At 52.4% G+C, this 13113-nt stretch overlaps 1 protein-coding gene across 11 annotated transcripts in view; it reads right to left on the minus strand.

Annotated features, from left to right (window-relative positions):
* LOC101822435 (maestro heat-like repeat family member 5) overlaps positions 1 to 12161 on the minus strand; it is a 32614-nt gene extending 20453 nt beyond the window's left edge. For 4 of the 11 annotated variants that reach the window (XM_040736480.1, XM_040736483.1, XM_040736481.1 and 1 more), the window contains exons 1-14: positions 12063 to 12161; positions 11478 to 11568; positions 10727 to 10929; positions 9982 to 10112; positions 9007 to 9114; positions 7775 to 7906; positions 5672 to 5820; positions 4457 to 4549; positions 4164 to 4280; positions 3845 to 3964; positions 3128 to 3274; positions 2579 to 2701; positions 2408 to 2484; positions 1752 to 1887 (exon numbers count right to left, since the gene is read on the minus strand). In XM_040736480.1, coding sequence (XP_040592414.1) covers positions 1752 to 1887; positions 2408 to 2484; positions 2579 to 2701; positions 3128 to 3274; positions 3845 to 3964; positions 4164 to 4280; positions 4457 to 4549; positions 5672 to 5820; positions 7775 to 7868 — 1056 coding nt within the window. In that variant the 5' untranslated portion in view covers positions 7869 to 7906; positions 9007 to 9114; positions 9982 to 10112; ... (1 more) ...; positions 11478 to 11568; positions 12063 to 12161. The remainder of the gene's footprint in view (positions 1 to 1751; positions 1888 to 2407; positions 2485 to 2578; positions 2702 to 3127; positions 3275 to 3844; positions 3965 to 4163; positions 4281 to 4456; positions 4550 to 5671; positions 5821 to 7774; positions 7907 to 9006; positions 9115 to 9981; positions 10113 to 10726; positions 10930 to 11477; positions 11569 to 12062) is intronic. The other 7 variants (XM_040736479.1, XM_040736472.1, XM_040736477.1 and 4 more) reach the window with 5 other exon arrangements.
* Positions 12162 to 13113: the final 952 nt, after the last annotated feature.

Below are 13113 nucleotides of genomic sequence, written 5' to 3' on the forward strand. Positions count from 1 at the left end.
TCCGGAGCTATGGGGAGCAGCGTTCTGCTCTTCCCAGCTATGGTGTTTCCTTTCAGTTGCCCCCACAAAATATAAAGCTGAATCCACAAAATGTAAAACTTCCATTACAAAATGCAGACAATCTTTGTGGCCCCAGGTCAAGCAAACACCCTAGACATCATGCCCACAGAACAGGCTATGAAAGGAAAAAAAGTAGGATTTTTCTAGCCAGTAGCAACCCAGAGAATTAGAGAAAGTCCCAACTCAGAGAGAAAAGATTTTCAAGTGCAGACTAAAGGCTCACGCCCAATGTGTAAGAGGAGCTTTAAAACCTGCATAGTAGGACTGGCAGCATTGCTCAGGGCAGTAAAGGCCCTTACTGTCAAACCTGGAGACCTGAATTCCATCCCTAGGACCAACTCGGTGGAAGGAGAGAAACAATTTCCACAAGTTCTCCTCTGATCTCCATGTGTGCACCTCATTACACACAGACAGACAGACACACACACACACACAAACACTGACTTGCACACACACACACATATAGACACATTCACATAGGCTCACATAGGCACACACACACAGAAACACATACAAACAGGCTCACAGAGACATACATACACACAGATACACATAGACACAGAAACACAGATACACATAGACACAGACACATAGAGACACACATACAAAGAGACACAGACAGACACACACACATAAACACAGGCTCACACAGAGACACACATAGGCACACACAGATTCACATAGATATACACACACAGATAGACACATAAACAGATACACACGCACAAACACAAATCCTACATAGTAGTCCATTTCAAAGTTAAATGTGACAGCTGAGCAGACATTTCACCAAAGTTGAGACATGACAAGGTACTCCTCCCAGTGGCCAGCATAAAACTGTAGCTAGAATCAATTGTGGCAGCAGCAGATGCCCCAGTAAACTCCACACAGGAATGGCTGCTGCCTCCCTTGCGACCACGTGGAGTCAAGCCTTCCTTGGGACTCTCCATCTTCCTCAGTTCCATGGGCTCTCCTAGTGTGGCTCTAGACCATCCACAAGGCAGCGCCTCATGTGTGCTCTGGGAGCCTAGCACAAGACCACAGCTCGGCTCCCTATGAACACCTGTCCTCCCTGGTTAGCCTGGCTCCTGGGCCAGGGAACAAAACTTGAGATACTTTATTCTTGCCTTGCTAACCCGGTTCCTGGGCCAGGGAACAAAACTTGAGATACTTTATTCTTGCCTTGCTGTTTCTGCTGAACAGAACTTAGCCCCCCTCAGAGCCACATGGCCTCCATACACACTTAGGTCTTGAATGCGGCATGACCTAGCTGTGGGCCAGCAAGAGTGATCAGAGGCACGTGAGTGACATCCAGCCCTGTCCCTGTTTCAACTCCCCAGGAATCTGGGTCTGGGGCAAGACAGCCTGAGATGGCAGGGAGGCCAAGGACCAGTATGCATCCCAGCACTTTGAAGACATTTGTCAGCTCACTCGAAGTCAATGAGTATGAGGTATAGAAGGCACACTTCAGAGAAAGCTGCCAGAGAAGTACTGAGACTGGGTCTCGTTTACGCAAAAAACCCCGAAGGTCCTGGGTCTTCTAAGGTTGAAGCAAGCCTGTACTCCCGGCAAGATGGATCTAAATCCAGACAGAGCTCCTCTTTCTGCAATTACCAGACAAGGCTAACCCCTGGCCTAGCACTAGGAACCCACATCCCTGAAAGGGAGACATGCCAAGCCTAGGACATCACCATGACATCCGGGGCTTGTCCCAGTGAAGATGAGTCACCCCTCAAGGCCTCAGTAGAGGGAAGCATGTACACACTGTTCAGGCAAGTCTGCAGGACCTGGGACTTGAGCAGGGGTTTGAGTCTGGGCGGCAGGTTACTGCAAGAAAACAAAGTGATGATGGGCTGGGGGGCGAGGCTCCCGCAAGGACACAGCAGCAGCACAGTTACAACAGGAAGGAGGCATTGTCTCCTTGGCTCGGCAGAATGAGGAGGGTCAGCACAATAGGGTGAGCTTTTCTAACTCATTGGCACTCGATCGGGGAAACCTAGACACTTCCCAGGTCAGAGTCAAAGCTATGAATAGGTCAGGTCAGAACATGTGAGATCAGGGCCCGAGGGAGAAAAGCTAGGCTTCATGTATGACCGGGTTCGGGCCCAGTCTGCCCTCAGGACTGTGGTCCAGTGTATGACTGTGAGCAGGCCTCAGTTTTTGCAAGCACCAACAATCGATCTTGGCCATGAAAAAGCAAACTTAACCTCTTGGGTGAACACGCAGAGAGAGCCTCAGCGCATCCAGTGTTCTGGTGCCCCCTCAGGCCCTAGCCCCTCCCTCATACAGTGACTGCCACTAACGCAGAATCTTGCCTGTCTCCATTCCTGTGCCCTAGGAGAGTTACCTGAGGCCCACAATGACCAGGATGACCTTCTGCCGGAAGAATGTGGTCAGGAAGTTGGGCTCCTTCTGGAGGATGCCCTGGAGGGCAGAGAAGGGGCAAGTGTGGCAGGCAGCGGCCTCTGGCCGCACCCACGTCCTCAGGAGCACCCACTGTGGGCCTGGTGTCACTTACCAGGAGGCACTGGATGAGCTCTGGTACCTGAGTGAACTTGTACCTCTGGGAGCCATACTCCTCCCGCAGGGATCTAGTGAGCAGGATGGTGGCAGACAGGAAGCTCGACTTCAGGGTCTCATCCTGTCCCCCACACATGGGCCAAAGGTCAAATCCTGTTGCATAACCCAAACAGCCACCTTGCTCAGGGGACCAGCAGAGTGTGAACCTCACACACACACAGCATACACAACACACCTCATACACACAGGACACAGAGTCACAGGACACACACACAGCAAGCTTACCTACATGTACACACAACGTCTCTGCCAATCAAGGAAGCTGAGTACAGGGTTCCCTTACCCCTAGGCCAAACTCACTACCCTGGACTGACACAGCCTTATTTCAGCCAGAGCACTGGACCCAGGAGCACCGAGAGAAGACCTCAGTGGGCTTTGTTCCTTACACCCCAGGGCTGTCCTGTGACTACTGCTTCAGTGACTGGGAAGTTAACCCAGGCGGCTCTGTCTGCCCTGTCCTTCTATGGAGAGGTGGGGAGGGCCTCACACAGGGGCCACAGGAGAAGTAGTACACCATCCTTGAGGCGATGTTGTCCACCCAGGGCAGGATCTGCTCCTTGGTATGCCTGGCTATTTGTCCATAGCACAGTAGAGAGGTGCTGCTGACCCATTTCCATCGAAGGTTGTCTGACAGCTGCGGAGGGTGAGAGCTACACTCACAGGCTCCCACTCTCAGCCCTCCCAGCCCCCCCCCCCGCCCTCCTGCTAAGGAGACAGTTGTAGCCTCTCTACTGAGAGTAGAGGCCAGCAATATCCCTCCTCCACAGGGCCAGGCCTATGGCTGCCACTAGCCCTCCTATCTAGGAAGCCCCTTTAGCTGGATCCCCAGGCAAGCCTTCAATATGGTTCTCTTGTAGACTCTTTCTAGCACAGCCCCTGGGGTTAGAACTGGCCGGGAAAGTAGAGCTGCTCAGTATCTACTGGGCTTGGGGCAAGTGAGAACTTGAGACCCGAGCCTGGCATAGGTCTCAAAGTCCTGGAGGGTCCCTGGCCCCAAATCCTGAGCTCCATTGTCCCTACTCTTGAGGTACTGGGAAGGGGACTCCATGAAGCATGGGCACAGAGTGGGTACTTCATCTAATCTGTGTTCCCACCCCAGCCCCTAAGGGAAATGGGTCAGGCAGGATCCCCAGTGTCATCAACGGGCATGTGGAGACTGTCACCGTCTCTGTCCAATGCTGCCCTGTACTCAGGGCCACCATACCTGGCTGTCTGGGGTTACGCTGGCTGAACGCAGGAACTTGGTGCGGCCCAGGTACTCCAGCAGAGCCCATACCTCCTCCAAGTGTTTGGTGGAGGCCAGGCCCACAGCCAGCGCAATGCCCTGTGTACCAGAGGACCCTGTGAGGCAGCCCAAGTGACAGGGCAGGCCCTTGTCCAGCTTTCTGGGACCTGTCCTTCTTCCAGGGCTGCCACCCAGAGACGGTGACAAGCTGGCAAAGTGTGCCACACATGACCACGGTGATGTCGAACGGGGCATGAGGACTCGGGGCTGATAGGGAGGCAGAAGGACCCTGACCCACCTCTCGCTGGCTGGAGTGCTGGTGGGACAGCTCCAGGAGGCTGGCCAGGTGGCACTGAACCTGCTCCACACTGGGACACTCGCGCAGGAACAGCCCGTACAGGTGGAAGAGGAAGGCCTGGAGCAGGGCAGGGTGGAGAGCAGGCTAATGCTGTTCAGAAACCCACCCATCTGAGCACACAGGGCTGTGTGCTCACACATCTCCTTCCCCAACAGAGAGCCCTCTCTCCTCCCACTGCGTGGGACAAAGCATGGGAGGTCACCCTCCTGAAGCATTTCCTGTGGGGCACTGACCTTATCAGTAGCCTGCTTGGGGTCCAGGCTGAGGAACTCTAGGAGCTTCTGCACAGAGGAATCCCTGTATGACAGCTTCTGCTTTTCCCAGCGCTGCGGGCAGACTGTTACTCAGGCCCTGCCTGTCCCTACCCAACCACCAGGGCAAGACAGATTCTAGAGCCAACAGGACAGTTGTAGTCCTACCAGGACCCTGAGTGGGTGGAGGGCAGCTTGTTCTCAGATGGGTGAGAAAAGATAAAGTTCCTTCAGGGAGTACAGCCTTAATCCTAAGTAAATCTGGCCATGCTCACCTCTGCTACAGTGCCCCGAGATCCTTGGGACAGAGGCTGACATTTCTAGCAAACACAGACAGTCCCGTGGGCTTTGGGGCATGCTGCCTGCTTATTGTGCCTCTATGCTGATGCCTTGGGCCTGTTCTGAACAAATGTTTGTCCCTCCCCACTTAACCTTGGGTTCCCAGTCCCCATGCCCAGCTGTGAGTGCTTGGGTAGCCTCCCTCTGTAAGCACACGGGCCTATGCAGCTCTCAAAGGATGTCACTTTGATTGGCCCAGAGGAGTGGACAGCAGCTTTGGGAGGTTGAACATAAATATTAAAGTAATTTTTTGTTGTTGTTGTTGTTTTTGTTTTGAGTCAAGGTGTCTGTGTAGCCCTGGATGTCCTGGAACTATCTCTGTAGATCAGCCTGGCCTCAAACTCAGAAAGATCTACCTGCCTCTGCCTCCTGAGTGCTGGGATTAAAGGTGTGTGACACCATTGCCTGGCTAAAGTACAATTTGATGGTCAGGAACCAGGAATAACCCCACTGATCAAGTCCTCAGCCACTACTGGTGTCATCTCTGGCCTTCAAGCTGGCATTAGAGGACAGGGGACCTCTAGGTAGACAGTCGTGAGACATCCTGCCATGAAGGTGTTCAGAGCAGCCATGGGGCTGGGAGTGCATTGGCCTTCCCTGGTAGGAGGAGACCCTGAGTGGACTCTGTGCCTTCCCACCAGAAGGTAGGAAGTAAGACATCCAATCAAACTCCCTAAAATCCTCCAGCACCTACCCATAGAGGGTCAGGAGCTTCAGGAATGGCCCAAACCCATGGCAGTCTAGGGTGGTTGATGAGTTCAATGTGATGGCTTGGGACAGGCTCTGGAGGGGGTCTTAACTTCCTCGCAGGCCCCATGAATCCCACACAGTGGGGAGCACCAGTCTCTCTGATCCTACCTGGCTGTGCTCCTCTAGGACATGGCAGATGGTGTCCAGCGCCAGGCCCTGCTCCGTGGCCTTCATGTTCTTGATCCTACTGACCGCCGTGTCCTCCCAGGGTGGGTGGGCATTCACGTACTCTCCCAAGAGTCCCAAATCCAAGTTATCTGTGGAGGTCCCAGAAGCAAATGGGCAGTACTGTTCCCAACCTACAGTCCCCAAGACCTAAGGACCAATAACCTTCCTGAGCTGGGTGAGGAGAAGGCCTCTTCTGGAGTCCCCAGGCCCACCCAGCACCTGCCCTGTCAGGTCACCCTGCTTGGCCCACTGAAAAGGACAGACTGTGGATGCAGGCTTGCCTCCACCAACACAGACACACCAAGGAGGCCTGGTAACCAGCTCAGAGTGGAGTCAGTGGTCAGCCAGTTGGCTTGGGAGCAGATACCACATCGAGGCCAGGACTATGACCACGACCCTCTGGCCATTTGGAGCAACGTGTTGGTATGGCTCCTGACTAGTCCCAGTCGCAGAACAACCAGCACTTTTTTGCTGTTGTTTAAATCACAAAGCTGAAAGTAAGCATGTGTAGATCATGGGGTTTGTCATTTACAAGCCTGAGCAGGACTCCAAAGAGCAGACACTTCTATGGCAAGCAGGCACAGACGTCCTGGGACCTAGCTGTCTACTGTGCTGAGAAGAGCTGTATAGAAGCTGGCTGCATCTGTGACAGGAGCCATGTGACACATGGCAGCTTCTTCCTAACCAGCCCGTCAGGGCTCCCACTGCCATAAACACATCTAAAGAACCGCGCTCACTATCTGCTGAGTGGAAAGGTGCCTCCAGGAGCTGCAATTTACCATCTACTCATGAACAAAGATAAGAAAGGGACAGTGCGTCCTACAGACATGTGACTGGAGTGAGTCTTTCTCTGAAAAACCCCTCAGTAGCAATCTCCAAGTGCAAATAGGAAGACATGTCTAGAGGCACATCGCTATGGTTTCCACGTGTGGAAATCCTGGTCCACACAGATGACAAGGTCGTGAGAGCGCTGACCCAGTCAATGACCTTATCTACCAGTGATGGGGTCATAAGATGCTGCTGTTGTTGGGAAATGAGGCCTGGTGGCAACAAGTAGGACACTGGAGGGGTCTTCTTGGCCCCCTCCTGTTTCCCTGCTTCCTGGTCACCAGCTGGTGAGAAGCTTTGCCTGTCGGCCCTTCCACCGTGCTGTTAGGCTTAGCTCAGGCTCATGGCCACAGAATCAGCCCACTGTGCCCCAGATATTTTCAGTGAGCATCTCCCCCCCTTTGCGTATGCCAGGCATTTTTGTCATCACCATGAAAAGCTAGCATACACTTGTATAAAGGGTCCCTTCCTCAGCACCAGGGACACCACAGAGGCTTTATGATGGCTATATGTAATTTCTACATTGTCTAACATTTTTTACAACCATGATACACAAAGTTCTAAATGGCTGCAAAGCCAGATAAAGTACAACCGAGTCACACGCATGGGCTGCCTCATCGCAGGGCTTTTGTCACTCAACCTTTGCAAACCATGTCCTATAGGACCTGGTACACGATCCTCACCTGAACCTTGGCCTTGGGCCAATACAGTTCTGGCAGAAAGGAGCCTGCTATTGGTGTCTGAGGGCATCACTCACCCAGTCTTGAGCTGGTACCAATACACTGCACAACCCACTGAAAGTCATCATTAATTCACGCTTGCACACATTTGATCATGCAATAGAAACTTCTACCTATCTCCCTGCCAGGCACTGACCCCCAGTAAACACAGATGTTTCTTAACAGTCTTTGGATAATGTAGGCCACTTCTCATGTCCCCAGAGCCTCAAGGATGACACAGTGAAGATGTGAGGTCCCTGGTGAGCTGTGTGGCAATGGCACCTAGTCTGCCCCACCTGACATCTTGGGTGGTTGTACCATTTCAACTGTCCTTCCTGCAGACAAAGATATGGGGATGAGTGGGCTCTGCCTAAGGTCCTGTCTGCCCAGTGCCCTACTTCAGGAAGTTAAGAGTCTGAGTGTCCCCCTGCTCAACCTAAGGGGCCGTAACACCTCTTAACAGTGTGCTCACCCATTTGATGTGCACCCCACTTACTAAGTTCCAGCTCTTGCTCCTGCCTGGGCAATGAATGTTTGGCTTTCCCATGGGCTGATGAGGTGGATCTTTTCGGGGACCCATCACCAAGCATAGCCAAAATGGGTCCAGTGATTCTTTAGAGGACAGCACCTGGCAAGGACAGGATATCTATGTTTCTTACCTACCTGGAGACAGAGCAAGGACACAGGGACTCTCAGCCACCCCAAGCCTTCTCATCCCCTCTCTTAATAACCGCCTCCCTGCCCCCCTTATTCACTCCAAAGACACCACAGTTGGTCCTGTAGGCAGTGTGACATCCAGAAGGCCTTGGCCCAGCCTTTCCTGCTCAGCTGTGGTGGTTTGAACAAGAATGGACTCACAGGTTCATATATTTGAGTGCTTAGTCAGGGAGGGGCACTATTTGAGAAGGGTTAGGAGGTGTGGCCTTGTTGGAGTAGCTGTAGTTTTGTTGGAGGAAATGTCACTGGAGGGTGGGCTTTAAGTTTTCAAAAGCTCACACCACACCCAGTGTCTCCCTCTTTCCCTTTCTGCCTGTAGATCAGGATGAAGCTTCAGTAACTGCCCCAGAGCCCGCCTGGTGGCACCATGCTCGCCACCATGCATCTTCCTGTGGTGATGGTAAGCTAGGCACCAATAAAACGCTTCGTCTTGGTGGTGGTGTCTCTTCACACCAATAGAACAGTGACTAAGACAGCTACTTAACATGTGGTGTGGCGGTGACTCTGAGGCCACTGTGCCACCTTTACCCTGGAAATCCTTTCTTCTGGTGTCTCCTGGACTTGGCTTCAGCCCTTTCTTCTCCATGGATGAACCACCCTACCCACACATAGGCTTCAGAGGTTCTCCTTGGACCTGTTAAAATGGTACAGGGAACTGGGGACCGTATGTGTCACCAAGGCCACCTGGAAGCCCACAGTTCCGTGTACCTGGTCTCAGACGTTGCCTACAGATTCACCCCATATTTGGAATATCTTCTCAGAATCCTGAGCAAATGTTGCATCTGCCCAGTCTTGTCAAGGTGGGGGTACCCCTTAGCCAGCAGGCTAGCCAGTTTCTCAATTAGCACATCTCACTGCTGTCCATCCACACCCCTGCCCAGTATGGGACCCTCACAAGTGTCCCGAGATCCGCCCTCCCTCGCTTTCCCTTGTCTTGCAACTCTAATGTGAAACTTTCACCTCAGGCTCCCTCCCAACTCTCACTATCAACTCAAGTGGATTTAGAAGTACCTAGAAGAGGAGCCATGCACACGTCTGGGTATATCTGTAAGGACGCTTCCAGAAGGGATCAGTTGAGAGAAGACCTGGCCCAAATGTTGGATGGCACCATTCCGTAGGCTGGAGTGAAAGCGAGAAAGGAGAAAGTGATTGGTGTGTCAGCTTCTACAGTGTCCTCGCCTGCCATGACCTGAACTCTTTGCCATGCTCTCCATGGACGACTGGGACCCCCAAAACTGTGAGTCAAAATTAACTTTCCTCCTTTGCTTCTGTCAAGTGTTCGCCTGCTTCCTCACACCCAGAGGCTCCTTGCTCTGGACACTGTGCTCCTCCCGACCCTCCTATCTGCAGCCCCTTGCAAACCTTTAGCCTCCATGTGGCCTCTCCCACTAACTCTATGGTCCTGGGGTCCTCTGGGCACCTGCCTATCTTGAAAAGAAAGCTCTATTTGCCTTCAGACTTTGCCCAACAGGCCTGACACTATGGGCACTCGCTGTCCCAGGGAGGAACAGACACTGTGGGACAAGCAATGTGTGACTCTAGGTGAGGGATGAAATGAGAATGAGTGAGTGGCTGGGCAAGCAAGGCCACGAATGGAGAGGAGTGGGAGGGGCTGCCTACTAGCCGAGGGGAGAACCTCTATTGGGACTCTGGCCCATTTGCCTATTTTGTGCCCCGTCCTGCCCAGTGCTGGGGACTGAGCCAGGCCCAGGTAGTGTTGGTGACCTCAACATTGTATCACTTCTAGAAGCCTATTGCCCTCTGGGTCCCCAAGGTCCAACCTGGTAGTCCAGTGCCTGGCGTTACCCATGACCCTGGCTAGGGCCCCTCCCATCTGTTTTTGCCCACCCCAGCTAGAGCTGACTCTGGGTTTCCAAGTCTCAATGGCCATGCCATTGCCTGGAAGTCCCAGATGGCCTTAGTTCCTTCTGGCTGTCCTGTCCTGAATTCTTTCCACTGACTAGTGCTCTTAGCAGCCCCACTCACCAAGCTAAAGTGAGGTCTCCACAGACCTGGAAAAGGCTCCAGAAAAGTTGAACCTCTTCTTTGCAAATTGGGACCGTTACAATCTTTTCATGGAAGCCACAAAAGTCATTCTCAAGTGACTGTCCCCAAGCCTGGGGTAGAAGTGAAGGGAAACACAATCAGAAAGTTTGCATGGAAGAGATTAGCCCAGGCAAGGACAGCAAAGGAAGGTTCAAACAGCAACCCAAGATGAGGGGTCACTGAATCCAAAGGGAGTCAGTGTGGCTAGGGATGGCAGATAAGGTCTGTAAAAGGGGCTTGCATAGAATAGAGGGGACACTGATCTCTGTTCCACCCACACTTCCCCTCCTATCCCTTGCCTGCTGGCCTCCCCCATGCAGCCATGGTCTTCCTCTCTGACCTAATCCAGCCAGCTTGCACCCAGATGGGCTGCCCAAGGAACCTGGCTATCAGCTTTTGAGATCCTTCCAGGTCCCACTCTTCTTGTCCCCTTATTCTCAGGACACCTCCAAGTCCCCAGCCTCATAGGCCTTGAAGTGCCTACACAGCCCATGCCGCTTGGCTCACTCAGCTACAGTTGCTTGGCAAGGCTCTTGTGGTCAGCCACAGCCCTGTCTCCATGAAGCCACCATCCTCTTTAGTTCTTTGAAGGGAGGTGCAAAGGACCCATCACCAGCTGGGTATAAATCGTCTTATCGCCTAGACTGTTCTTGGTTACCTGCCCCTCATTCCTTCATTTCGTCACCTGTTCATCCCTCTGCTGTGGCCTCTCCCACCTGAGCTCTCCTCCAGCTGTGTCCTTATACTGTAGTTGATATTGCCAGACTCCTGGGGACCATCGGGAGGTCAGCGGCCGGCCTGTGTACTCTGCGGCTGTGTTGGTACGCACCAACTTTGGTAGAGGAAGAATGACACTCCACGTGCTGAAAGGCAGAGGTGACCTCCAAGCTAATCAACAGAACGCATGGACAAGACTGTTACCCACGTGTGCACATAGCTTGGCAAGTCACACAGAGGAGCCACTGAGAACCCCGCTGCCCACCTACACCTATACACGTCATTTGCTGTCAAAGATCCCCTTATCCGGGGACATGGCCTGCTTGTCCCTGAATCCCACTTCCAGGAATTTAATCCATGGGTGAAAACCCACTATTTAAGGATTCTTCCTGAGCCTTAAGTAGCCACGTGGGTAAAAAGAACTGCCCGCAGGAAGTCTGCGCTCCATGCTGCCTGACCACGTGGGTATTGCCTTGGCTCCATGGCAAAGTCCCAGAGTTCTAAAGACCCACCTTCCCAGACATTGTTTTCTTTTCTGAATCCTCTTTCAAATTTTCTGGGTGGGGGGCATTGCAAAGAAGCATCTTTTACTACTATCAGGAAAACAAAAGAAAAAAATACTACTTAAAACTCAAAAAGCTGTGGCTTTTGTTTTGTTTTGTTTTCTTATTTGGTGTTTGTTTTGGAAGGCAAACAGAAGACATCCTGTAAAACCATACCTCTGACTTTGGGGACAGAAACTGTGAGGCAGGAGCTGGCCCAGGACTCTGTCACCTCCTGAAAGTCCTGAGCCTGATGGCCATGGGCAGCCTGAGGAGAAGAAGGGTACACTGTGTGACTGGGGGCTACTTGCACCTAGCCATGGGTAAACTTGCTATAGACTTTAGGCTCTGCTTGTGCCAAAGTTCAACGAAGACTGAAATGAGGTTAATTTAGCCAAGAGTAGAGGAGCTGTCTTGGGACTCCCAACAGCTTCCTGGAGGGAGGGAGGCTTTGAGCCCCCTCCCCAATTCCTAAGAAGTTCATTGATTCTTTGATGTCACCTGACTATCCAGAGAGGACTCTGAGCTGGGGAGAGACAGCAGGAGAATGTAAAATAGTCAAGGTGTGCAAAACTTGACAACAGCAGGGATGAAGGGGCAGAAAGTCTTTCTCAAGGAAGTCCCAAGTCCCCACTGTGGGATTCGGTTCCCATGAGCAGGGGACAGACTTGGAAGGTACTCCGAGATGACAAAACTGGACTAATCCTCAGCTGGGTCAACTGTGGGGCTGAATTGAGAAGAAATGCCTCCCCAACGACAGACCTGTCCTTGGGTTACTATCCCCCAGGCTCAGTGGGGATTGTGTCCTGAGAAATCCAACCAGAAGCCCCAGGGGACTTGAGTGACAAGTTCCCAACAGCCACTGCCTGGAGGTGAGGAGGGAACCCCACCCCTGAGGATTCCGTCCTAACCGACACAGAGGGCAGTTGAGGAGCACTGGCAACTGGGGTCACCATGAACAGAGACAGGGCGCTGTCCAAGCCCATGGCAGTCAGGCTCCGCGCCATTTGAAAAGCCAGAAGGGCTTCTGGAAATAGTCCCACCAGGGCTTTAAGGAGGGCTCCTCGTATAAAACTTTTGCCCATCTGACAGTACCAGGAAGAGACTTTGTCCCCTAGGAGGCTTGAACACCACATGTGGCTGCTTGGCAGAGTCATTTGGACAGGCTTTGAAACTGGTTAGAATCCTCCCTAGAGTCCCTGTGACATCCGCAGCTCTGCCTGTGATGTCCCCCACTAAGCTCCAAGTCTGATTGATGACCTGATGGCCAAAGAATGAGCATTGTCCAGATGTTTTCAAGACATAGCTCTGCGGACTCACCTAGGCTAGCCCCAGGGCATTTGGACTATTTTGCTCTTAGATTTGCAATGACCCTCAGAATGACAGTTGGAGGGGGTGTGGCTAAGCCAACTGCCACCTGTGAATCTGAAAGATCACCAGTAACCCCCATCCCAGGATGACAGATAAGGCAATGGCTGTGCGGGCTGAAAGTGGAAAGGTTAGCTAGAGGAACACACAGCCCCTGGTCTGGAATCCAACTGACTTCAACACAGGGCTCAGACCCAAAAGCCTTGTTTTAAACAGGTGGTAACTATCCATGACCAGCTTTTCTATTGCTCATTTTCAGTGGTTTTTTTTTTCCTCCGTGAGGGATGCTGAGTTTCTGAGGTGGCTTCTAGAAGTCAGGGCCTGTTCACTACTGGACTTTGGAGACTTTTGAGGGAATTCTGATGAACAGTATGAGTCTCTATGAGTTGAGGCAGAGAAAGGCCAGAAGATAGAAGCTCCATGGGCAGAAAAGAGTTTCCCTGAT

This window comes from Mesocricetus auratus, unplaced genomic scaffold, assembly GCF_017639785.1.
Source record: "Mesocricetus auratus isolate SY011 unplaced genomic scaffold, BCM_Maur_2.0 Super-Scaffold_100055, whole genome shotgun sequence".
In the NCBI taxonomy this organism is placed as follows: Eukaryota; Metazoa; Chordata; class Mammalia; order Rodentia; family Cricetidae; genus Mesocricetus; species Mesocricetus auratus.